Source organism: Trachurus trachurus (genome assembly GCF_905171665.1).
Source record: "Trachurus trachurus genome assembly, chromosome: 3".
Lineage (NCBI taxonomy): Eukaryota > Metazoa > Chordata > Actinopteri > Carangiformes > Carangidae > Trachurus > Trachurus trachurus.
Window position 1 is genome coordinate 31,274,287 of NC_139893.1, and position 27,150 is coordinate 31,301,436.

Sequence of the window (27,150 nt, forward strand, 5' to 3'; positions counted from 1 at the left end):
TCTATGAATGTCCTACTGGAAGTTATCATGATGCCAAAGTCAAGTATATTTAACAGTAAGCTATGCTGATATTTGGTCCTGACTGTCATGATCTATCTGGTTGAGTGTCTTCTGACACTCTAGTTGAGGCCCTAGGCCTCTGAGTTGGCTAATGTCACTTCACAGTAGGGATACCAATGACTTCAAGCAGCTCAGAGCTGGCTTAATCACCAGGCATATTAACCACGCAAAGGAATCCATTCAGATGTGAGAAGGCAATAAAAAGACATTAAGGCTCATGTTTAATGCTCATTTTAAGACATGGATAATGTTCATTCAGTAGACAAGTGTTATGTAATGTGAGGAGCAACAGTAATCACTGTCTATGCTCCCTCGGCAAAGCTTGAAAAAAATGAAACTGGAAACATTCATCCCAGTGACAGAGTTAACTTCTAAAATAGGTTTTCTAAGGTGACGGGTTCAGGTTATGGAGACACTTTCAACTTTGAAGCCCTGAGTATGCACAAATTATATATCACATCAACTAAAGAAATACATCCAAATAATTGTTTCAAATATTTCTCAGTATGAAACATCACACTGCCAGTGTATCGTAGGCCATAATGTTGTATAATATGTTATAATCAGCTCTAAATTCAACAAAGCATTGATTAAACCAACAATATACATACCGGTAGATAAAGAGAGGAAAAAAGTACAAATAAAATTAAAGGTACACAACAACTGAGGAAATTAAAGGTACTCCAAAATAAATAATCTGTGTGAGCGATCATAGATGCTTTTTAACCTCATTCTTTATCACAAAGCATAGACATCAGTATTGCTGGTAAATTAATAAGATAACTCAAGTAAGTCCATGGGAACATGACTTTGATTAGCACGCAGTAGCCTACACATTATTATAATTAATAAAAGGGTTAATGGATAAAAGGATACTTGTGATTGCTTTTGTCTTAATGCTCTGTTTGTTATGTAATTTTCCTGTAGAGGAAGATATCTCGCTTTCCCCTTGAAAATGCAATGAAGAGTTCCACTTGATGATGAAATGCGTTGTGCACACAGACTGCTATAATAGCATATTCGTTTTTTGACAGTAATATTGAATAATCACACATAGTAATGCTCAGGTGTCCTCACTTTAGCCATTTACAGTACAGCACAGAGTAAAGTATAAAAGTAGGACAAAATGGTCATCAGGCCTTGTTTCATGTACACGTGATGGATACAGTCATTACAGCAGCCTCGTGAAATTGATGCAACGCTCCACACCCACAAGATGTTAAAGCCTTGTGATTAAATTTGTCGAATGGTTTTTGAGCCATTACATTTGTTGATATTAAGCACATCTCAGCACCGTTTTCCGCCTTTTCCTCATTAATGGACTTCTGTTTGGAACAAAATAAGTACCTGAGCAAACTTAACAATAGCTTAGCGCACTGAAACCCAACTTTGAGTTGCAATGACCTCCAAAAAATATGGACATTGACACCACTGTTTGTTGCTTTTAATTATTAATTTATTGATAAGCAATATTCTTGTTTAATTAAAATGCTATTGTGTTTTTCCTCCATTGCTTATTAAATGGAAAAGGTGACTCCTTGCTTTTTTTCTATGTCCACAGTCTATCCAGACCTTTGTAATATCAGCCTGGCAGCACTGGGTGACACACAGAGGCACCAAGACCGCATTGCATTCTGGGACGACGTGTATGGCTTCAACATGGCGTGCATGAAGAAGGCAGTGGTACCTGAGGCTATGGTCGAAGTGGTGAATGCAGATACCCTGATCTCTGAGCCTTCAGTCATACAGGTAAGCATGCTTAAAGGGCTAGTTCAACATTTTGGCAAATCGGCCCATTGCCATAATCCCGATCGGTTTCAGGAGTAGGTTGGTTACCTTTAATTGTCGGTGTAAGCTATTTTTAGAACGGCGGAGCAGAGACAAATTCGGCAAATGCAGAGACTGCTTGCTGAAAAACTGCCTCCGACGGGAACGCGCATCAGCAGTTTTGCATGAATTTACTTAGAAAACAACTCTGTTATTATCTCATAGCGTGGTGAATGTGCAGGTCACAACTTGTTCACGAGAGCGTTTTGGAGTTGGATTGTGTATTTGATGAGTTTGATGAAGGAAACCAAGAAATCCCATTAGCCTCCATAGCGTAGCTCTGAGCAGCTCGCAGCTCTGCTCCACCGTTCTAAAAATAGCTTGCACCGACAATTAACGGTAACGAACCTACTCCTAAAACTATAGAGATTATCCCTTTAAAGGTCACGGTGAAGTTCTGTATCCGTACAGATGCATGACATGACAAGTAGCCAGGTGTAGGTGTTTTTATAATAACTAAAGAACAAGAGTGCAATTTGTTTGTGTATGTATTAATTCAACAGGTTCATCTTGGTCTAGCTTTCCCTGATCCAGATTCTTCCTTATTTTGTAAATCAGCCACTCATAGGAGGCAGTTTTCTGATGAGGCCATGAACCACTCCAGTAGTTAGAGTTATTCTGCCCCATCCAGTGTCTCATGTGACTTAAGCCAGTACGCCCTTTTCCCACCAATGCTCTTATTACCTCTTCAACCATTCAAGAGGCATAGGGCAGGTGTATGAACAACATCTGTTCGCATGCTGTCACAAATGTTTTCCATGACCCCCTGCCAGTAGATGGTTGTCCTGGGAAGTGTGAGAAACATATCAGTCATGCTCCGCTTTGTCTTTGTTTGTCTTTGTATCTCTGTCAGTGACTTGTCATTTTGTCTGTGGATAACACTAACAGCTGAATATCTGATAATTAATACCTGATCTGATGGATTTATTGGTTTCAGATTTCCAGTCAATGTCTGTCTGTCATTGTCTAGTGTCTACAACAACAACAACAACACACACGCGTCACAAACAGGGGAAATAGAGTTTGCAGGGTCCAGGCTGTTAAGGCGTAGACAGAGAAGGAGAGCAGGAGTTAGCTGTAGAGTGAGAGAGAGAGTGAGGGCCCTGAATGTACGTAGGTGTTTGTGTGTGTATGTGTGGTGATGCTGTAGCGCTGGGTGATTGATCTATCTAATCCTTGTTTAAGTTCCTCTTAAAGAAACTTCATTACTCTCAGCCTCCTGTGGATAGAGCAGTTTTCACTGAGCTGATGGGAGAGCACACACATTACGCAAAAGATAAAACAAACACACACACACACACATCTAAGGACATAGATGCCTCCTCTGAATCTTGCTGTACAGGACTGCTCTTTCCTCTCGTGTCTCATACCGCCCTGTGTTTCTTTGCCGGTTGGCCTATTTGCTAAGTAGCATGTCCTCCACCCATCTGTGGATGTGATGAATGAGGGGAGAACTTGATATAATGGAATTTGAATCCTCTAATCGATAGTTTCTCCCCTCCAGTGACAAATAGACAGCCCCTCTGCCCAAATTACATGGACTCTCATCTATTGCCTCCCGTTGATACGATCCAATAACATTCCATTAAGGCTGGCTGCTATTCCGTAAAATTGAGAGTCCTTTCGCGGAATTATAAATTCCGGCAAAACAGATGAGTTTCTTCTCAGGGAGACCAGATAGGAATGCTTAGCTCGAGAAAAATTTGACTTCCAACTGAAGCTGCTTTAATCCTGCCTAACAATGCAACATAGTTCATGCTCAGATTCACAAGTTTAATGCTGTAGAAAGTCATTGCCGTAGAGTGTGATGCTCTAAACGGCGTCTTAAAAGCCTCTACATGTAAACCTGTCAGGGATTAAACATGTTTATTCTTTCAAAGTGTTTTTCTGCTATCATTATAACTGCCACCAGCAGCCCTCTCTACTACCTTCTCTCATTTATTCACTAAGGTTTAACTGTGGGGTTTGATGCCAAGGAGGTTGTAAGATATGGTGCAGTCAGGGGAAAAGAGCAAGAAGGCCAAACTATACGAGTTGGCCTTCAGAGGTGCACAGTGGCCCTCAGGGAGTTAGGAAATGAAAACATCTAAGAGGGAGTTGTTTCCCTATTTTGTTGTGGTGTTTGTCCTGTAATCACAGTAATATACTGATGAAATACCTTTTTTTTTCTTACCTTATTAAAAAGAAAAACAGCAGAAGCAGTTATATCTATAAATTAGTACTTGTCACACCATTAATCAGTAATGCAGTCAAAATGAAAAAAAAAAGAATTAAATATTTTGGTTGTGTGGTGAATTATGTTGTGCTGCATTTTTTCCAGTAACGAGCACCAGTGCTACTAGTGAAAAACGTAGTCTGCTCTTTATAATAGACAACAAATTCTGCATTCATGTGATGCTGACAAATGATCAGGAACAGACATTATTTTGTGTAGATATCGTCAGTGTCAGAGATTGCTGATACAACAACTCAAGATTACTATCAAGACGCACTGTGAATGTTTCCCCTTACTCGTATTATTGTTACCATGGAGGCGGCTGGAGTCTTGGGAACTTTCCATTCAGCCAGTTGTTTTTGTCACACTCCTGTTTCTGACATCTGTAGACAGCTCCCTCCTCCTTATGTCTTCATTTTTTCACTAATATACGTTGTCCACATGACAGTTTACATAGACACTTGTGGAGTTTTTCAAATCTTAGTGGTGGACTCCAAGCGATGTTTAGAAACTTCTTAAAGATGATCAAGAGAAATGTGAGGGAGCACCAAATGGTCCGAATAAAGGGATCTTTCAGTTTTATCCTTTTTGATACATTTCTAAAAGTATGTTTTCATACTGCCATTTGAGGTGTCGAGTGACAACTGATAAGTCAGAATTTTTTTTTATTGTGGCATAAGGCTGCAACATAACAAAATATGAAAAACACTGGCTTTTTGAATGTAATGTGCTTGCTATTTTGTCTTACTTTGTATTGTGTACTCACAAATCACAGTGTTATCAGGGATTGTCTTTTCTTTCTGCTGTGCATTATATGATGTGTGTGTGTTTTTGCCTTTCAACAGACAATTGACTGTAACACAGTGTGCCTCTCTGAGCTGGAGTTTGCATCAGATTTCTGCTTGAAGATGACGAAGACCACAGAGTGCACTGTAAGTAACTCACACATACACACACACCTTCATAAACACACACAGAATTGTTAGTTAATAACATCCGAGTTACTACTTTGTGTAAATGAGCAATATTTAATTCAGCATGTCATTTCAAAATGTCTTTGTCAAGAGAAAGTACTGCAAGTCATTTTTGTTTTTCCTAGGTGACTGTGTTTCATTTCTAGTTGTCCAAACGTCCAAATGTTTAGTGGTACACCAAAAAAAAAAGAGACCTGAAACAAAAGTTTGGACATCCGCTGGTATCATCCGTCATTTATCAGAGCTGTTGTGCGAGGGGAACAAGGCAATACAAACAGCAAAGACATCAGTCAGGTCATGTTGATGGATGTTGTTTCTGTATTTAAGAGGATGTCTGTCACTTGGATAGTTAATAGAGTTTCAAATCGAATCAGAGCACTGAGGCTAATGTGACTTTGAATTACATGTCATACCACATAGTGAATGTTCACATCCTGTTTGCCCCCGTCATTCTCTCAAACGCCAAAACACACGCACTTACACACTTAGCAACCCACCCCTCAACTTGAAGCCAAATAGAGCTGAACTCCTTTAGGTATCTTTCAGATATTCCATAAGGAACATCAACTGTATCCTCTTGTACAAACTTCTCTCACTTGTCAAAAAACTGTAAATTAGATACAGATAGCCAATTCAGCCGAACCCTAACAACAAAAACTAATTACTATACTCTTTAATGACATCATTTGTGTTCTCCTCTCAGGTTAATAATGTCTGTGCATTCGAACGTTGCATTAAGTATTTAACAGCGTTTTAATGTACTCTTTGTTTATTAACCCATGTATCACTGCCCAGACTCAAAATAAAACAACAGCTGACTCATTTCACCTTATCGCAAAAAGTAAATGGTGATCATTTACCGACCCCGTGGAAGACGACACATGACTGGTCTGAAACCCAGCCAAGGTTGTGGTGTGGTGCGCTGTGGCGCGCAGGTCAGCTTGACCAATGACAACGAAGCACGAAACTGAAGTGTGTGTCCTCAGTAGCTGTAGGCACCAAAGCATGGAGAATGGTTTATGAGTTTATTTGGTGAGGTGCTGGCAGCCACCATCAACACCTCCACCCCACCCCACCCCTCCTCCTCTTCCTCCTCTTCCCCCTCCTCCCCCTCCCCCTCCAAGCCATCCCCACTCACTCCCCCTGAACCTCCTCCAGTGTCTCAGCCACATTTCTCTGTACCGCAGTGACCTGCCGACTACAGAGCAGCCACACCGAAGTGATCTGTCTGTAAAAAAAAAAAAAAAAGAAGAAGAAGAGGAGAAAAAAAAAAAGGCCATTGTGTCGGAGGAGCTTTGTGTTGTGCTGCAGTGTTACTGCACTGTCTGGTGTATTGGTTTAATGGATAATCAATAGGTGGTTATTTTCTGGCCCGTGCTCCCTGGGTAAGGCTTCTGGACTTAATGGGATTTGTAAACATCCTCTCATTTTTCCTGTCTTTTCTGCTCTGTAATTGAAAGCAACCAGTTTCTATTTCTGGGACGTAAGTCCAGTCATGTTAGAGGTGCGCCGCGCAAAACAGATGATGGGATCATGTCGCACAGAGGTGGCATATCCGCTTGTGCTCCCAGACTTGTTTTATCCAAGTACATTCTGTTTTTTTTTTTTTTTTTATAATGCAGGTATTTTGTGTATGAGACATCGCATTCACCCAGCCTGTTTGTCCTAGGATTTACAGCAGGTTATTGGCCGGCAGGGTATAGAGAGAAGTTACCATAAAGATACTGATCTGTAGTCGGTATTGGCCCCAGTTCTTCAGTGGTCATTAGGGTTAGAGGGGTTTGGATGTGTGAAGGGTAAACTGTTCCTGGACCAGTGCTCGGGGATCAGTGAGGAAGAGCCGCCGCCGCCGCCGCTGCTGCTCCCGTCCTTTGATGGAGCGCCTGCTTTTGTTCTCTTGTCGACAGTCCATTCATCAGCTCAGCCTGCCTAACCTTGCATTAAATGAACAGCACAACCCCTGCGTCTGCGCCGTTCACGCACAAGACAAATCCTCCTGCTCTCGCTTTATTTTATCCCTCCTTGCCTCCCTTTTACATTTCACATGCTCTGTGCCTCGCATACATTGTGTCTGCATTTGCAAACTGTGGAGCCACATAGATAATACAGTACGTATGTGCTGAAACTTGAATTTAATTTTGGATCAGAAGATCTCTCAGGGCATCTGTTTCTTTGCCTTTTTTAACCCCCCCCTCCCTCTTGCCTCCACAATCCATTCACCTGAGCCATGATGTATGCTGATGGCATAGGCAGGAGAGAATAAGTTTCTGTCTGTAATTAATTTTAACACCTCCGTGTCACCGCTGCTGACGTAGCTACTGTAGCGCTACAGTCTCAGCAATCCATCTTTAACCTGCTTTCCATCAGATTTAAATTGTGTGTGTGGGGAGGTGGCGGCCTTCCGGACTGACACAGTAGACACTCGTCAACTTCAAGGACGACTCGCAGCACATTAGGAAGAGAATTGTTAATGGAAAAAACCCACTCTCACAAATTTAACTCTCAACTGTGGAGCAGTAACAGTCAGAACAGGGGTGTCGGATGACTGTCAACAAGAACTGTGTTTGCAGCTGTTTACTACTAACAGATGTTCAACATATTGATTATGTAAACACCCAAGAGGTTAAAGGGGAAATGTGCTCATTTTGTCAGTCTGTTTGTAGGTGTTGGGGAGTGCCACAGTGTATTTGTTGTATATTTTTTACATTTATGAAGCGAGGAGGAATTAATATTATTTTATTTTCTATCTTTCAAAAACTTGGATAGGGTTCAGCTAAGTCATGTTGTGCTGCTGCATGCTTGAACAGCTCAGTTTGAACTTGGCAGTGGCTGAACGATGGCTTCTATATAATAGATGAGGAGGAGTAAGTGTATACAGTTTACTGAATGCCTCACAATACATTGCTCATACAAATATTGAGAATACAAACATTATTTATTTGGTAAAATGTTAGATAACGCTGGTCAACAAGATAAAAGCCTTAAAAATTAAAGTAGCTAATTTTGATCAGAATTGGGTCACCAATGAAGGATAATGAAGTCATGAGTGTTAATTGGCTCCAGTTTCCAAGATACAATACAGCTTCAGGTCAAAATTGCATCAAAATAATTTGATTATTATGTGATATGCTCCATAACGTTTCTGCAAAATGTGCTACAGCAATGAGAATGGTGCCACACCAACCATTATAAATGTATTTTATTGATACCAAAAGTATAACTGTCTGTTCATTGACTGGTTTTTCAACAAGAGGTTCCACTGTTGTAAACTGGAGCCCAGTAGCTCTATCTTAATCTTTACTCGTCATTTAGTTCACTATGTGACATTACATGTGGTTAAGGAGGAGCATACAATGTAAAGCAATGACATTTTCACAAGCCACCAGATGTACAGTAACTATTTGATGCATAGATCTGGCCAAGACGAACATACTTTGCAATAAAAGACTAATAAATTACAGTTACGTAATAATCTAAGTCTCAAAGTGAAGGTAAATTAATAAACTTCCATGATACATTTTCATTGTTCTACCGTATTTTGTCGAGAAGTTGCGAGGCATCATGATCATCAAACACTCCCCTCCCTTGTAGGCAAATATACTTGCCTGTGTCTGATTATTTATTGTAAAATATCTCGAAAATTGAAGCCAGCCAGCACCTTTATCACCCGTTTTCTAATTCATCTAATCAAAAAATGTAAGAATCGGCACATTTTATCTCGGAGGTCGACAATTTCCCAGAGTTAATAGACCGGTGTTCTCATAATGAACAATGCTCTGTGAAGTTATTCTTTTTTTTTTTTTTTTTTATATATATGTTTATGTTGTATCAACACTTCACTGTAGTTTGGATTGCATGGTCAAATGATTGTTTGAGGTTTGCACATTTTCACATTCATTCTCATAAAGACCAGTTTATCTGTGTGAAATGGCAGATGCATAGATAAACTGCAGCTTGGGAGGCCAGAGCCTTTTTCCTTCAGTTATTAGTGGAAAAATCCACTGCAGAAAAGACACAGACTAGAGCAGTGTCTGCACGCACAGCAACAAAAACAGAGCAGATGCCGTGCAGCCACAAGATATGGTTTATGTTTTTAACAAGGGCTGAAATTTTTCTCAACTAGAAGAACTTCCACTCTTTTATTATCGCCTTCTCATCCAACACCAGCCAGAGGCATCTATCCCAGACACACTGAGTGTTGTCCAAAAGCGTTGCAACAGATGTGGGCTATCACTGAAGGGGATAGTACATTATAATACTACTGGCATATGAGCGTTGACTCACACTTCTCTAATTGTTAACCAGAAGTTCTATTCTTAAAGGAGGAATTGTATTACATATCAAGCATGGTGTTATCCTCCAGCACCTGGAGGGGGAGGAGGAGTCATTTATGTGCATGCATACATGACAACACAATCTCTTATTGGGAGATGGGTCTGGGAACAAACAAAACAAATAAGAAACCAAAGGAACATATTTGCATTTGAACATGGTAAACAAAGCTCATATATGAATGTAACTGCACTGGATCTAAAATTAGGTATAGGTACTGTCTATAACCAAACCAAGATAGAAGAACTTTTCATCATTGAGGGAATGAGTGGAACTGAGATTTCAGAAACAGACACTAGAAGGATGAATCAGCTGGGGAAAGTGCATGAGCCATCCACCACCTTCGAAAAACCTTCAGTGCAACAGAAATCTGTCACACTTTCACTCCAAACAAAAGGGAACAAAGTACTAGAACAGCGATTCAGGAGCAAAGTGTATCTGGTGATTGTATAGAGTTGGTCATCCACTAATTAGAAGGACGGTGGTTCAATTCCAGGCTAATCCAGTCTGTTTGTCGAAAGATTCTTGGGCAAGATGTTGAACCCCAGAATTGCCCCCTAATGGATAATTGTGATTTGTGGTATAAAGTGCTTTGGTTATTTGATAAGCTAAGACAAATACTACATAATTTCAATGTACTAACCGATACAAGCCTGTCTTCACTGTGTTTACTTCAGGTAACACTCCACATAAGCTTTTGTGATGTCTTAAATGAAATTGAATTAAATTGAATGTTGTTTGGAAAAGGCCCTGCTCCTTCCTCTAGAATTTGCATTTCCCAAATCTCTTCAAAAGCCACAATGAGTAAAAAATGAAAAAAATGATGAACACGCAGGGCAACAAGAACTGGGATTTCCCTCTAAGTTGTGTGCATCTTCAGCACCACACATTTGAATGTTTCTTTGTTATGGATGCTGCAGTCCCTCCCTCCACCCCCCAAACAGTTTTTTTTTTTTATCACCTGGACAGAGCTCAGTGATGCAGCTAAACACACTTAGCTCTGCTCGTCTCTGGACCTTCCTCACACTGTTACAGTAGAGAGGCAACATTAGCGGGGAGCACCAATGGGAGGTGCGCTGCAGCCGAGGCTGATCCGTGCTCCACCTGCCTATAGAGGCAGCAGTCAGACCAGAGAGGCAGGGGAGGAGGAGGGAGAGAGGGGAGGGGGGGGGGTTCACACCAACCCGTCCGCGATGTGGTCGTGCTCGAAGCCTCCACGCCTGGATAAACCCCATCAAAAGCGCATTAGTCCTCTCCTCTCCCACCCCCACCCTCCCTCCCCCCTCAGCGCCCCTCCCACTCCCTCCCCTTACCCCCTCCCTCTCCGTGCGTCCTCCCACTGTTGTATAATAGTATCTGGCCGGGCCACGCGGCTCGCTGACACACAGCCAGGCGAAAGGGGAGCGATGATGAATTGCTCCCTGTTGGTGTTATCCATGATGATAATTATTAATTTTCCCACCGCTCTTCCTGGAGAATGGGGGCCGGAGAGCTGCAGCGTTGCGGAGCCTCCTCCGTGGGCTGTCAAGGAGCCCACTGTCATCACTTATCACAGACAGAGCCGGGGCCCAAGGCTAAACGCTGATGAAAATGAAAAGCGCTCATTCTGATTTGTCCTGTTTTTGGCGTGTGTTTGTATGTGTGTGTGTGTGTGTGTGGGTGTGTGTGGGTGTCTGCTTTAAGTTTCCCTCGCTTCCTTGCCCTTGACTCTCTGTCCGTCTCGCTCATTTCCTTAACCCTCCTTTCCTCTTTCCCCCCCACTGGAATTACCGAACTTGTCAGGTGCAACATAACAGCAGGGAGTTGTTCTGATTTAATGACCACATATTTAAGTAATGAATCACACATTTTGTACATAATACCTCATTCATTGATGGTTTCTGATTACCACAAATCTAAGCCCCGGGCTATTATCAAGATGGCATGAACCAATATTTTTTTCTTTTTTTTTTAATCATAAAAAAAAATCATAAAGCCAAAGCAATTAAAACCTATTTGTATTGGATGTTATCTTACACAGAGGTTATTAAATAAGCTTAACAGGGGGGGAAAAAAGTCTAAAAATAGAAGTAAAATCACAATAAAACATTTTAAAAACAATATAAGAATCAGGTGTAGATGTTGTAATACAAATAGTAACAAAACACTAAAATGAGCCGTCAGGACCTCAACTTTGTGACGTCAAATCCGATCAGCCCTCAACCCCCAGCATGGCCAACTCAACCCTGCTTTCCTTTTACTTTTTTTTTTTTAACTTCCATAACAATGAACAGCCAAGTGGTCATGCTGTTAAGCTAGCAAGCTACAAGACAGGAGAATGTTGAGGACACGCTGCAGAGTTGTTGGATGTCAGGAAGCCAGTATATCACTGCACAGCCTTCCTGAGGGAACTAATACGCCACTGTACTCGTACTTGTTACCAACTGGTCGTCAAAGTTATCAAGCAGATGTTAAAGAAAGTGGATCTTGAAGCAGATAAACAGCAACATATTTGTCTTAGGAGGTGATGGAGATTAAAACAGACCTTTAAGAAGACAAAATATTGGACGTAATTCACCAGTTCACCCAGTCTGAAAGATGAGTGAATAAATGACAATGTCGTGCTATCCCAAACAGACAACAACTCCTTTTAAAATGACTTAAGGTATAAGTTTCAATTCTTATTAAGTGAATATGAGCATGAACAGAAACTCTGTCGGTCCCCATCTGGAGTTAAAGTTAGGATCCTGTACCGTTTTATTGAGCATCATAAAAACCATCATTAAGTCCTTTCGTAGAGCCCCGAGAAACTTTGATAAACTCTCTCCCTCAGCCTCAGTTTAAAGCAAAAAGTATTAAAAGCCTCTGGTACCGTCCATATCAGGTCAGCAGAGTCTTTTTTGTTGTTGTGTTTTGTGTGAGACCATTATATTCCTGTTTTTTTTTTTTTTTTTAATTTGTCTGTAAGATGTGATTCTTAATGGTGGCGAGCTTCTCCGTCAGTTTTGTATTTATTTGTAAGTTTCTGTCTGTGACCTAAATTTTAATTTCCCGTCTCACTGCGGTGTGAAAGTTGCCGAAGTGACAATCAATCTCGCTTACGAGGCGTTGTCATCGGTGAGGAACGATGAGGATGATCTCTGCCTCTCCGGCTGAGAGAGGTGAATCTGCTCTGCCTGATGAGTAATTATGGCTAATTTCCTAATTACCTCGGCACCAAGCGTCTCTGTAGCGTTCATTAAAAGCCATAATTGCATTGGGGTGACATGCTCTTTTATCCTCTTTGGGTTCTTTTCTGGCGGTTTAGCTGCGAGCCGCCGGTGCCGCCCCCGCCTGTCTGAGTCGATAAAGGTTGATTGAAGCCTCTGTACGGGGAGTGTGTTGAACACGGCTTCTGACGGCATCATGATTACCAAGTCTGCTTGTGTGTGTGTACTGAATGTAGACACACGGTGGGAAAAAAAAGGATCTCTTAGTCTTTCAACCAGTTATACCAGCAGAAATGATTGAAATGAAATTTTGGCCACTTTCAGAGAAGCTGTGAACAGATGGTACTGATGCTTCTCCAAGTGATACAAATCAAAAACCCTCCTCCCTGGCTTTTACATAATGCTTCAGCCCCTCTCTCTTCTGCTCCTCCCCTCTCTTTAAACTTCCCCTGTGTCTTCTTTCTGTGTGTTTTCCTGTTTTTCCCCCATTTTTTTTAAAAAACATCTTCCTCTCCCTCTCATCTGCCCTTCTCTTTTCCTCTTTCCCTTTCCCGCATCGATTCGGCTCTTCTTTGTCTCGGAGAGCTGGCCTCCAAGTTGTCAGCTGCGTCAGGATTAAAAGCTATTAGTTCTGCATCATTGCCACTACAAGTGCGCTCCTGAGATTGATAGAGTGCCTCTCTTCCTCCAGTGGGGGGAGAAATGAGAGGAAAACAAGCCTGGGGGGTGGTTTTTACCTCACATATCTGACAACGGTCACCTACAGGCGCTCTGGCCCTAGACTTCCCCTCAGTTTGTTTTTTAAATGCATGAATTGGTTTTCACTCAGATGTGTTCATGGCTCGGCTAATCCTCACCGGCAGACAGGAGGATATTGTAAAAGATAGGCCACGTTTCAGTCAATTGAATAAACAGTTTGAAGGAAAGCTCATTTCTGCACACATGTGAGGCCAGACTGGTTTGCACAAAGTCATATCAACAGAACGATGGGTTCCCTAAGAGAAGAGATTTGTCAGGCGTCTAATGCCCTTTCCCCTGTTGGGCATTATTCAGATGAGAACAAATTCACATTCATTTGGACCAAAAAGCACATTAGTGTTTTATTTCCTGATTCCTCCTCCCTGCTGAGTATTTTCACATAGCTGCAACACTGTCACCAAAAATAGCCAACATTGCTAATTTCATGTACCATTCTGGATTTCTTTTTTTCTTTTTTTTTTGTCAGCAAAATTGCCTCGATGTGGTCGGCGGGTGCCTCCATAATTTATTTCTTTTGTCCAGTGACAAGTCTCCCAGATGAGGGGAGAGGGAGCACATGGGACGTGTTGTTGACTCAGCCTTAATGAGAAACCAAGTTGGTTGTGAGAGGAAGGAGATGGGAGAACAGAGTGCAGTTCTTACTGTATATGAATCACATAAATATCCACTATATCTATAACAGGGTATGCAGCACAGTCGTATAGACTGTAACACACAAAAATGATGTAGGATGCAGGGCAAACAAAATAATCTAAAATCCCTATGTGTCCTTTAAGGTAGCAGTATGAAGAAGTGGAGCTGTAAATACCTGAACAGTCAATGTCCCCCTGTTTGCTTTTATTGCCTTATTCCCAAACACAGCAGCTCATTTTGCTCATTAAAACCCCGAGACTCGTTCCGCCTCCTGCTCCTCTCTCGGCTCAGCTCGGCACGTCAGGAGTTGCAGCGTAGTCAAACAAATCCAGGGGTTTATTGTACTGTCACATTCTAACACGCCTCTCATATTTCATTGCAGGCAGTTGTCGGCTACTTTGACATTTTCTTTGACAAAGGCTGCAGCAACAAGGTAAGCAGCGGCGGCAACAGCCAAGCCATTTAACGGAAACTCAATTACGTTCACGCTTTAGCATGTTCCCCCCCTCCCCGAGGCGTCCGCCAGCAAATCGACAGGCAGTCCTAGTCGACTGCTGATATAAGCACTTACCCAGCCGAGCCAGCCGGTCGGAACGGCCAGCGCCAAGCTCCGTGAGCAACACAGTCATGCCTTTTGATCGCACCTCCTATTGTAGCTGAGAGTCACACTGCACGCTGTGGATGGTCCAGAAGAATACAATCTCCACTGTGGAGCTCAGGCTGGAACAATGTAACAATAAATACAGTGAAGACCAGAGCCGTTTACAATACAAATGAAGCTAATAATGAACTTGTCAGAGGAAACCATTAGATGAAAGATGTTGTCAAGTTTTTTGCATCTTTATTTGAATTCAAACAGGACTCCACCAAATCTGAAAAATGTGACTCTCAACTTTTAATTAACTTTTTATTGTTCTTATTCATCACTGTTGTTTACAGTTTACAGTGGACCTTAGAGCTCAATGCACTCAATGAATGAAAAAAATTCACACAAACAAAAATCTAACTTTTCCAGAGGAGACAAAAAGTGATGAACCTGGCTCGGTTCATCACTTTTTTGTGTCCTCTGGAAACACTTCTGTTGTGTTGTGAGTATTTTCAATGCGTGTGCTGTTGGAACAGTAAGGTATTTTAACAAGCGTATTTGTGTTTTGTTTATTTGCACACGTTTCATTAAAGGGATAGCTCACCCAAAATTCAAATTTCACTCATTTTCTACTCACCCTCATGTCGACTAAGGGTTGGGAGAAGTTTCAGAGTCATGAGGGTGAGTAGAAAATGAGTGAAATTTGAATTTTGGGTGAACTATCCCTTTAAGCTGCAGTGCATTGAAATCTGAGGGTCACTCAGATTAAACAACATCAGTGTTACCAGCATGGTTTCACATCGGCGGTGATTTTGATTTTTACAGTAAAATGCTCAGAAGTTTAAATGAATTATAAACAGATTTTATGTCATTTAGTCATGCCTTGTAGACAAAATCAACACAACAAGTTTATGATACTGTCGCTCTTTTGTTTCTTTGCACCAGGTGATGTTCTCCACAGGCCCCCAGGTCACCAAGACGCACTGGAAACAGACCGTCTTCCTTCTGGACAAGCCCATTTCTGTCCAAGAAGGTCAGTAACCACACAGAGTGCCACACTTTACAAACGCCGGCATTTAGCACGACTGTTGCGCTACCTCCTCTCGTGATTTCATATTCCTCCTGAGGACCTCGGTGGTGCGTCGTAGCGAGCCGCGGCAGGTAATCTGTCTGTGGTGGAGATGTAGTCAGGCTGGTTGACACCCGTTATCTGTCACCCACAGAGACAGCCAGGGATCAAAACAAATCACATTCAGCCATCGGCAACAGCATGTAAAACTTCATCTGATAGGCGGCTGCAGGCTCCTGAATCATGACACGTTACAAGAGGAGCTATTTGTAACTGACCAGCGAAATATTTTATAAAAATCACTGTATCAGCACATTCAAGTATTATAAACTAGTGCAGCTCGCTATGAGGCGTACCTGTGTGGATGTTCTGCCGGTTCAAACTCCATGAGCAGTGTATCGCTTTCTGTGAACTTCACCTCAGAGATGTTGGTCCGCACTTAAACTGCCATCAGCAGATTATGGGTGTAACACAAAAACATTTTTACTGTAGTGATTAAAAACAAACAGCAGAAGCACTGATGGTTTTTTCTTAAATTTGCCATTTTATACACTGATTCCACATTCCTTCATAGTTTTGAAGAATCTTTCACACTCATACATCAGTATAAGAAGCTATTTTTGTTTGACGATGAGTTATCTATACTGATATTTGTTTGTTGTACCGTAAAAAAAAATACAATCAAAAAGGGTGTGTCCATGAAGCCATGTTGTTCTGTTGGATCTGTACAAAAATGTATGAGATCCATGAGCTGCTTCCATGTCCTGGACTCTATTGGTAGATTATGTTACTGAATTGCCTGTAGGCTACTTTAAGATGACCAACAGCCACCAAACCCCCACACAGTACAAACAGCCATACACCAAAGCTCAATGTCACTACAGCCTCGTTCTGATATTGATCTATCACTGCATCTGTTCAGGTGCAGGGTGTAAAGTCACTGCCGAGGTTCTATAGACATGTTGAACTTTATGCCAGGTCATGACGAGTTGATTCTGCAAAGTATTTATTTAAAAAAGTACCCTTGGTCAGTTTAATACCCAGCAGCTACAACCCTAACTTGTTGTGTGGTCGGTAGCCTTTTGCAACTAATTTTAGCAGACTTCAGCCAGAAATGGCCGTGTGTAACCACTGTCACCGTGTCCAAAAGTTACTGTGTTTTCATTGTACACAGCAGAGGCGCTATCTAGGATTTTCATTAATGTGGCACTCATGTCATAGGTTTCATTAAAGAAATACAGGACAACACTTTTTTGGTACCAGTGTTATGAAACTTTGATCGCAGCAAACGTATAATTGTGTTCCCGACGTGCACAGTCATTATATATGTTGTCTGAATGATGCTGTATTTATCGCCACCGTAAGTTCTGGGCCTCCTGTTTGCGTTATCATAATGGGAATCGTGGATGTTGTCTGCTGACGTGAGGATGGATGAGCCTCTGGGACCAGCTGTCCACTCGCTGACCAGATATCAGATGGAGTCCACTGTAATAAACGACCTGCAGAGGGACAGAAGCGCTCGCCGTCCGGCGGCCCTTAGCAGAGCTCGGCCCCCGTCGGCGGCAGCCCGGGACGATAAGAACGTCAAAACCTCTGACGCCGCTCAAACGCTATCGCAGGCTTCACGCTCTGCTGAGTCAGATAAATGCAGCGGGATCTGAGGGCTGAGGGCCACGTTATGCTAACAGCACGCAGAGGCAGGAAACTGCATAGCCAAACAAAGATGGATTACTTAAAAGTATCTGGTGCAGAATATCACTTTGCTTCAACCTGTGTGGAAGCAGCAGATGCATACACATGTACAGATGAGTGTCACATTAATGTCCAAAGGCAGAAGCGATTTGATCAGTTTGTCGGTGTCGCATCATCACCAACGAGGAGAAGGAAATATCTTCAGAAAAAAACGATGTTGTCCCATCAGTAGATCTCACATCATCTCTGTGGCAAGGGGCAGTGAAGCCATTTTGGGTGGATTAATATCATACTAAGACACTTAGTGCGTATTTTTCACGTGGAAATATGTAAGCACAATCTGGAAGCCCTGATTTCCCACCTGTAGGAAACAAACTAAAAGGCTCTGAGAGTCTATGGTCAGGCCTGGTTTGATCTGTCTGACATGCTGAGATGAAGGTTCACTGATCAACCAGTTATATGATGTGCAATATTAGGATCAGGAACAGTCACAGTGACCAATAAGAAGGAAACTATCAATAAAAAACACAGAGTCTCTCTCCAACCTAAACCCATGCCGCCACCACCACCCATAACAACTCCCTACGATCAGTGATTGCACAATAAAATCAATATCACTGACGGATAACAATGTATAAACCACAACCAACCAAAATATAAACCGCAAAACCCATTCTGATCTGAAAACTCTTCTTGGCTCATACACTTCCTTTATTGGTTTTATTGTATTTTCAGAGGCAGTTTTACGATACAATCCAACTATATTAATCCCAAAGGCACTTGGTTTAAGGCAGGCACAATATAGACACTCACAGACAAACATTGACAACAACAATTACACAAAATATGTGAGAAGATAGAATGAGCTAAGCTAGAAAGTGACTTTGTTTTGTTTAATTATGCAACAGTTGTATTGGGTTTTTAAGATAAACTAAATGAATTAATACTGTTGAGATTTCACTGTAACTTGGATCTCTACGGTAGCCGTCGTCATCGTCAGGTTGTCATGACATTAACTGAGCTCATCCAGCTCCAGTAGCCCTTTAGCTCCTGTAAGAGTTACCTTTTGAACTCTCCATTGGTGTCAGCTGAAGGCCAAACATCCAGCAGCTCAGTCTCCATACACACTCAGGTAAGATGAACACTAAATCATTGGTGGGTGTGAAAGTAGGCTACATGTGAGAGGTGATCGTGACAGGCCGATGACTTGTGTAGGTGTACTCCACCTCTCATCCGTGGTAATTGGGAACAGATGATGACTAGTGGATAAATAATTGAATGGATTAATGGAAGATTGGAATTAATTGTTTTGTAATTTTGACAGCACCATGACATCCCCAAAATCATAGAGTTGTTGTATGTGTGATGTATTAAAGATGGCTGTATCTAGAGACCACCAGCCTTTAGTCTGTAGATGTAACACTTCCTCTGTCTTTCTCCGTCCTTTTTAACCTTGTGCCTGATTTTCTCAGTCAGGAGAGGATCTGATCTCTAGTGACATGCGACAGCAGCCAAGACATTAGCCAGGACACACACACACACTCAATCACACACACACACAGTCAGTGCTGATCTAGCTGAGTTTAGCTTAAGCTAATGCAGAGTCGATAGAGCTCCATGCGTCCGGATGTGTGTTGTATACGTGAAACAAACAGTCTGAGCAGGAAAAAAAAAAAGTTTAAAGGAAGAAGAAAATAAAAGCAGGAGAGAGAGAGAAAGAAAGTGAGAGAATGAGCAGCCGGTTATTGATGTGCTCACCCTACCCTGGCACCCTGACGGTCCTTGGCCTCCTCCAGGGGGCCGTAAACCAGAAATGGAGTTTTTAACAGCGTTCACTGGCTGCCTGCTATGCTCCTATGGTACACTTTACAACACACTCTGCTCCCTTACACACTCAAATTCACAAGAGATGTCGCATACTTCTATACTAAAGTTCCTTCTGGCTATTATAGAAAACTTCCTAAAGTCACCTTGAAGATGACAAAAGTCTTACACACACACACACACACACAAAAAACACATACACAGAAGACACAGGGAGCGGCCGTTCCTCCTGGGTGTTGACTGAGAAGCACCTTCAGCTCTGATTGGCTGCCATGAGGGCCGGGCATAAACATCCAGTGGTTTGTTTTAATACCGAGTCTGTCTGTGGTGATTTATAGTGGCAGAGAGCGAATCCTATTTGATGTGTTTGTACGAGTGCAGCAGTAATTAACTCTGTGGCTGCGCTTCTGTGGGAGGTGCCGGTGGAAGAGGGAGAACGCACGCAGCAGGCTGGAACAAAACATCCCTGCAAATCCTCCCGCCTGGCAGCGTAATAAATTAAACAGCGAATCATTTGTCATGCTCCGGTGTGTTTGTGTAGCTCCAGTATTGAAGAGGAGGGTCCCTTTTTTTTCACAGTTTTACCTACTTAATGTTCACCGGAGAAAGGAGGTCACACTTTTTTTTTTTGTTGTTGTCCCGTGGTCCTGGAAGTGAGGCGGTGCCCTGGTTACCTGCGCAGAGGGGTCGCTGAAACATGGCCGCACGTCCTTGTCAGGGCTCTCATTGGACAGTTAGGTGCTCTTTGTTCCCACCCACCTCCGTGACTCACCTCCTCTGTTCTGAGAGTTGTTGTACCTTCTTCTAAATCTCCTCCCTCCCACCCCCCCCACCTCCCGTCCTCATCCGTCCAGCTTAGTTTATACACCTCTTCCCTTCCTCCCTCACTCCCTCACCACTCGTCTGAACTCTGAAGGTCCTTGAGCTGTCTAACAGCAGCGGCTGAGCCAAACTTCACGTTCTTCAGGGCTGTAATTCAACCGTCGGCTCAGTTTTTTTTTTTGTTTGCCGGAATATACAACCCATCAGCTCTGCTTCCTGCCTGTGAAGAACAAACTGTGAAAGGATCACTGCAGTGTGGAAGTCAGCAGTCCTGTATGAGAATAGTCCACTCATGCCATTAGGGTTGGGGTCATTTGTCCTGTTGTCCTCCTGGGTCAAGGAAGGAAGGATAAAGGGATAGAAAGAAGGACGAAGGGAAAGAAAGAAAGAAGGAAGGCCGGAAGGATGAAGGGAAAGAAGTGGAAAAGGAAGGAAAGATAGATGGAGAGAGGGAACAGATTGGGTCAAAAAAGAAGGAAGAAGTAAGGATGAAGGGAAGGAAGGGAGGAAGGAAGGCAAAAAGGATTGTGGAAAGAAGGAAGGGAAAAGGGAAGGAAAGATGGAGGGAGGGAACAGACCAGGTCAACTGGATCAAAAGAGGAAAAAAGAAGTAAGGACGAAGGGAAGGAAGGAAGGGAGGGAGGGAGGGAGGGAGGGAGGGAGGGAGGGAGGAAGGAAGGAAGGAAGGAAGGAAGGAAGGAAGGAAGGAAGGAAGGAAGGAAGGAAGGAAGGAAGGAAGGAAGGAAGGAAGGAAGGAAGGAAGGAAGGAAGGAAGGAAGGAAGGAAGGATGGAGGAAGGAAGGGAAAAAGTGTTGTGGAAAGAAGGAAGGATGGAGGAAGTGAACAGATTGGGTCAATTTGACCCAGAAGGACAACAGGAGGGTTAAACCTTTTATTTGGAATATGTCTGTATTTATGTTTATTAACAAAAATCTAGTTGAAAATCTGATCATCACCTCTGATCAAAAATTTCTTTCACAGTGACATGAAGTCCAGGCAGAAGTCAGCCCTCTGTTGAAGCAAACAAGGGCATTTTCTATGAGAACTAAACATGACGAGCCACAGTGTAGAAACACTGCAGCTTAGTCCACCCCTGTTCCCGCCGCATGTTGCTGCAGATACTGTTGCAGGAGTGTGAGCCAAACGGTTAAAATGTAAATGACAAACAGTTTAAGTGAATCGCTAATGCGAGCCGTGTATTTCCAGTGTAATTTCATGGAGAAAGACTGCGTTGGGCTGAGAAAGGCTGTTTCTGTGGGTCTGCTTGTGCTTAATGACACTGGCATGTTGATGTACGACACAGTGGTGAAAGCCCGGCTCCATTCCCCGACTCATTTCCACACATGGTTAACTCTTTCTCGCAGCATCTGAGTGGCCAGTTTACTGAAGGCACCGAGGCCCTCTTCCACGGGGAGGTTGGTCTGACTGATTACAGCGGCGCTGCTACAGTCACAGCACGACTCGACTGACACTGCATCGCGGTAGTTTGTACGTTTCACTAGTTTAATCGGAAACATGAGGGATTAGTTGGACCGTTTGCTGCAGTTCTTCTCGTATTTTGTCCCCCTTTTTTCTGTCAGTTGTGTTTTAACAAAAGGTTACCAAAGGTCATGCAATTATTTCTTTGAACTTCATTGGCCTTTTGTCAACTTGAGTTTGACTGCAGCCATCAGCTGCCTCCCATGAGCACCAGGCTCTGTTGCTCTAATCAGACTACAGCCAGTGAGGAGCCGAGGCCCCTCCTGTCATTTCCTGTGAAATAACTGAAGGCAAAGCAAATTTGTTTTGTGGGAATCTCCGTCCTTGTAGACATCAAAGAAAATATATCTGGATCTATCATCGAAACAGACGCCTCATAGCACGTGCTGTCATACTGTAATGAAGCAAATAAGTTTATATCGTTTGGGCCTAAACTTACTTGGCATCACTCTATTGTAATAGGTTTGAAGACTCGAATAAAACGCTGGAAAGGGATGGATCTGAAGCAGGGTTGTCTTTTATTCGTTCTCAGACAAAGTAGATACAAGCTAACGCCCCGAGTCACTCCACAAGATACAAAGTATATGAAAAAGAAAAAGTGTCGACAGGAGCGTAGAAGTGACTGGTTTTCATATCATCTGAGTGTGGCTTATATACTGGTGTGTGTGAGATTTGGGTACTATCCCATGGCTCGACCTTATCTTCAGCTAAATCCGTGATTTTTGCTAACATCCTTTCCAAATGAAGCCCTTCTCCCAATGCATTCGGAGAGGCTTCCCATAGACATACATGGGATTTTGCAATCCCGTTTAGCATGGTTAGCCTTGCCACGTTAGCATTAGCATAACAACTTTCAGCAAAACACCAGATGGTAGGGTCATACATAGTTCACTCTTGTCTCATGACTTTGCACTTTTGACTTTCACTCCAAAAGGGCATGGTATGATTTTTGTAAGCCAATCGGTGAAGGTAAAGCCATGGTGGGGTGATTTTAGGCCCATCAGTGATGATAAAGCTATGGTGGAGTGAAACAGCATAAAACACAAGAAATAAGTATATTCTAACTATTTAAATCAACACATAGTAACATTAAATGATGATTATTAATGACATGATAACACAATTCACATTCAGTCTTTAAAGGTGGCATAACTTTCTTTTCATTGGTCTTGTTGTTGTCAGGCTTATCTGTCATTTCTCATAAAAAATGCCACCACAACTGCTGTACTCACAACTTAAGGTGCATCCGTCACAAAATATCCAGACCCTTCTTTTGCCCATTATGGTCGTGTGATTTCATTTAAAATCGATACAAATGACAATCTCCCCCTCAATCTACAACCATGAACCAATGATGACAGTAAAAAAAAAAAAAAGTAAGTAAAAGTAAAATCATGTTTATGAAAATGTATTAAAAATCAAAAACTTAAATCTCCGAAGTGTTGTGGCACGAACTGTGGTCAGGCGAAATCCTCAACTTGTCCTTGGGATGTGTCACTTGATCGGAGGTACGCTGTGGCAACCTAACTTAACTGGACAATTCACACACATCCATATGTGGCCTTACATTTCAAACTCCATGTTGTTTCAAGACAAAGTTCTGATTGTCCTTGAGTGGCCGAGCCAAAGCCCAGACCAAAACCCCATAGAGCACCCGTGGCGATGGTGGTTCAGACACCTCCCTTCAAACTTGATGCGCTTGAGAGAAATGGCCCAAATCCAAGTGTGTAAAAGCCTGTAGAGACTCAACCAAGAAAAGTCTTCTACAAAGGACTGAGTCTTAATACATTTTTCACTATGTTTGTACAAAAAACAAGAACATTTTCACTTTCTCATCGAACATAAATTGATGAGTAAAAGTGACAATTTTATCGATGTAAGAACTAAGAACGGAGGGCTGAAGGAACCGGAGCTGATTCCAGAGATGTTTTTCCAGTTTAGATTGTGGATTCTTTCATCAGATTCATAAAATGCAGACGTGACCCTTTATACTGAGATCAGCAGCGTTAGCCACACAATAAACACAAACCAGACGTTTGTATTATTGACCTTTGCTGTTACAGTTGGATTGTCTGGCATCCTGACTCAGTTCATTAAGTTTGTGATGGAGTGTGCGGACAGAACAGGACAGTGTCTTTTACTTTCTCAAAACAGGCTTAGCCTTTTTTTTCTGTCAGCAACAGAAACCTTTCTGTTCAGTTTGACCCTGGCTTTAATTTTCAAACTATTTCTGTTGGCTGAAAACAGCACAGTCAAAAATACAGTCTTGTTTGGTTCTGAGGCCTCGCCATGATCCCCTTCAATCCTAAACTGACATATAAAACTTTTTCTTTTTAAACTTTCTTTTGCTAAACCTGGTAAAAGTTATTCATAGTCATTAAACCTGTTCAATGAACTGTAGATTCTTTTGGACAGAATAAATCCATTTCTCACTTCAACTTATTTAATGCTACAGCAAATAAAAGGCCCTCATGGAATTAGGAAGGAAGGTCACGTTATACACAGTTTTAGCACCTTTACTGTAACAACTGGAGTAAATGGGCAAAGATTTTAGTTAGACTGAAAGGCTGGAAGGTTTGAGGAGAGGTACAAAGTCAAGACAAACTTACATTGAGACGGACCCACAAGGGGAGGACAGGTAACAAGGGACAGGTGAGACAAATCAGGGCGGAACAGGCATTCAGTCAGGCGGGAAATCCTCAAGGACAGGAAGTGAAGGATCTGAAGGGAGAGGAGAGATGGTTGTTACAAAATAAAAGAGGAAAAGATGAATGAATTATAGAGGAACTCTGCAAGATTGTTAAAGGGATAGTTCACCCTAGAATGATATTTCGCTCATTATCTACTCACCCTCATGTTGACTAAGGGCTGGAAGAATTTCCAGAGTCCACCGTCCCTTCTCTGAGTTACAGGGGGTCTTGGCGTAGCAGTGCATTTCAATGCAACGGTTGCAAAGGGACACCAGAGCTCTTCGTAAAAAAACACACACAAAAAAACATCCAAATACCTCCATGATGCTCGTATGTAATGTCCGTCTTGTGCTGAAGCCCCAAATTGCGTAATTGTCCCGAAAAAAATTAAATAAGTCTATATTTTAAGCTTGTTTGTAGCGGAAGCTTCTCGAAGCTCCTCTTCCTGGTCCGTCCAAATCTCGCGTGATTCGCAGTAACCGCACTGACGCCGGCGCAAATCACGCGAGATTTGGACGGACCAGGAAGAGGAGCTTCGAGAGGCTTCCGCTACAAACAAGCTTAAAATATAGACTTATTTAATTTTTTTCGGGACAATTACGCAATTTGGGGCTTCAGCACAAGACGGACATTACATACGAGCATCATGGAGGTATTTGGATGTTTTTTTGTGTGTGTTTTTTTACGAAGAGCTCTGGTGTCCCTTTGCAACCGTTGCATTGAAATGCACTGCTACGCCAAGACCCCCTGTAACTCAGAGAAGGGACGGTGGACTCTGGAAATTCTTCCAGCCCTTAGTCAACATGAGGGTGAGTAGATAATGAGCGAAATATCATTCTAGGGTGAACTATCCCTTTAACTTAACTATGCTACACTTTTGCCTTAATTAAACAGCTTTGGAGTAATTGTGATGGTTAAATAAATGGAGGCTCTCTGCCTTCCACCTAGCGTCTCTTGGCGCAACACAAACGCACCCGGTAACCCGTAATCTCTTGTTTCTGACAGATAAGACTACACAAATATACACATTGTAACGCTGGCTTTGTTGAAAACAAATGCACATCACCAGAAGGAGGGTTAGCAAAACAGAAGAAAAGCAAACAGACTTGCATAGTTCTCCTTTAAATGAGACAGTGAAGTGGGTCGTATTTGCAATTTCTAGTGTGTTTCTGACCACTCTGAAGGCAGTGGCCTGGCCTGGCTCCTGGACTGAAGGGGATCATACTACGGCCTTTGGCTGCTATCTTTAATCCAACTCAAGTCAATGACAGGACCATGGACCAGAGAGTGGTTTACTGAAAAGTGTCGCTGTGCTGTTTGTTTGGTGCATGATGGTGTGTGAGTGTCTGGTTTGGTTACTTGTTGGCTTTAAATGCTCTATAGTACATGTAATTTTCATAGCCACATTATGAATTCTTAATCTTAATCTTAATCTTTCCTTTATTGTCCACAATGTGGACATTTGTCTTTGGCTTCTTGTTGGCAGAGTTCCTCTGATGCTCTGCTCCCAGCACTGTAGTGGAGTTGAGCTCCAGGTTTTGCAGCCTCAGTCAGGCGTTGCAACAGGGCAGGTAGCCCAGGCAATTGCCTAGGGCCCTGAGCTGGAAGGGGGCCCCCAGGGACGGTGGTCCATATCGGTGACAACCTTATGTTGCCACTGGTTGTGACATTGAACGTGGTGCATAGTCACCCCAGTCTCATATAAAAATGTAACCATCCCAGCGACAGCAGAAAACATTGGAGTTTCACATTATTCTGACGAGATCTGAAAAATCTTGACAACAACAAGCAAGCGAAGATTATGTACATTCACTGAGCGAATATTATGAAAATAAAATATATATTTCTCGCTAGAAATGTAATTAAAAGGCATTTGCAGAAACTGCCTCAAAATATAAATTTTCCACTAAAAATTATAGAAATGTTTGCTATGTTTTTTGTTCTCACAGCTGGAAACTTGAGAGTCACGTGACTTGGACGCAAAACAATAGGAAGAAAAATATAAAACAGTAATACAATTCAAGAGCCGTTATTGTAAACCTTCTATGCTATAGCACATAGAACCAATGTAGCCAAGGTTCGTTTTTATATGAGACTGGGCCGGCATAGTATATAGAATTGAGTCATGGTTTGGGATTTTTGGATTCATTAACAGTAAATGTTTGTGGTCCCGGTTAGGGGTGGGGGGGCCTCAGAGTTACCTCTTGCCTGGGGCCTCCAGGGTGTCTAGAAACGCCCCTGGCCTCAGTGTAAGCGCTCCGGCTGTCTCTGCAGTGGAGTGACAGACCCAGAGAGCGGCGCCAGCAGGCGGACTCCACGACAGTGGCGTTGGCATGGTAACAAGTGAGACGTGACAGCAGCAGCGATGGCGGACGCCTCGCTAGAAACAGTGCCACAGTCAGCATTTTTTCCTCCCTCCTCGTCCTCCCCTAACCTCTGGCGATGAGGTGCACGTGGCACTCAGAGAGGGGGAGCTGGAGGAGCTGGAGGAGGTGGAGGGGATGGGGGGGGGGGTGGGTGATGCTTGTTTGCCATTTGGATAAACATTCATTTACCTCAAGCAGTCAAACGTGAAGTTAATCAGAATGGTTATGCGTCATAATCATCAGCGTCTTCTTGCGGCCTCCGAGCCGCTCGTGCGTCCTACTGTAAACGCGCTTCCCTCTCGCCGCCATCTGGATGTTTTCAGCAGGTCTGTTCATACACATACACACTCTCGCACAATCCAGCTTATTAACATACATTAAACCACGCTCTCTTTACACACATCATCATTTCTATAAGCGCCAGTGCGTCTCGGCTCGTGCTGCAGAGGCCTGAGCTCAGCAGCACCGTGCTGCTGCTGGAGGGCATCAGGAAGATTTCCTTTTTATGAGCAGTTACTCATTTCCCTTTTTTTTTTTTACGAACACACTGATCAATGGCTGACTCAGTGAAATTGTTTTCTGGCTTTTGATGATTTTCAAGTCTGATATACGGACAGAAATTATGGTCGTGCTG

At 42.6% G+C, this 27,150-nt stretch overlaps 1 protein-coding gene across 1 annotated transcript in view; it reads left to right on the forward strand.

Annotated features, from left to right (window-relative positions):
• prmt3 (protein arginine methyltransferase 3) overlaps positions 1–27,150 on the forward strand; it is a 58,071-nt gene that overhangs the window by 30,123 nt on the left and 798 nt on the right. The window contains exons 12-15 of the mRNA XM_083995917.1: positions 1,622–1,809; positions 4,948–5,034; positions 14,371–14,421; positions 15,520–15,607. Of these exons, the coding sequence (XP_083852043.1) occupies positions 1,622–1,809; positions 4,948–5,034; positions 14,371–14,421; positions 15,520–15,607 (414 nt within the window). The remainder of the gene's footprint in view (positions 1–1,621; positions 1,810–4,947; positions 5,035–14,370; positions 14,422–15,519; positions 15,608–27,150) is intronic.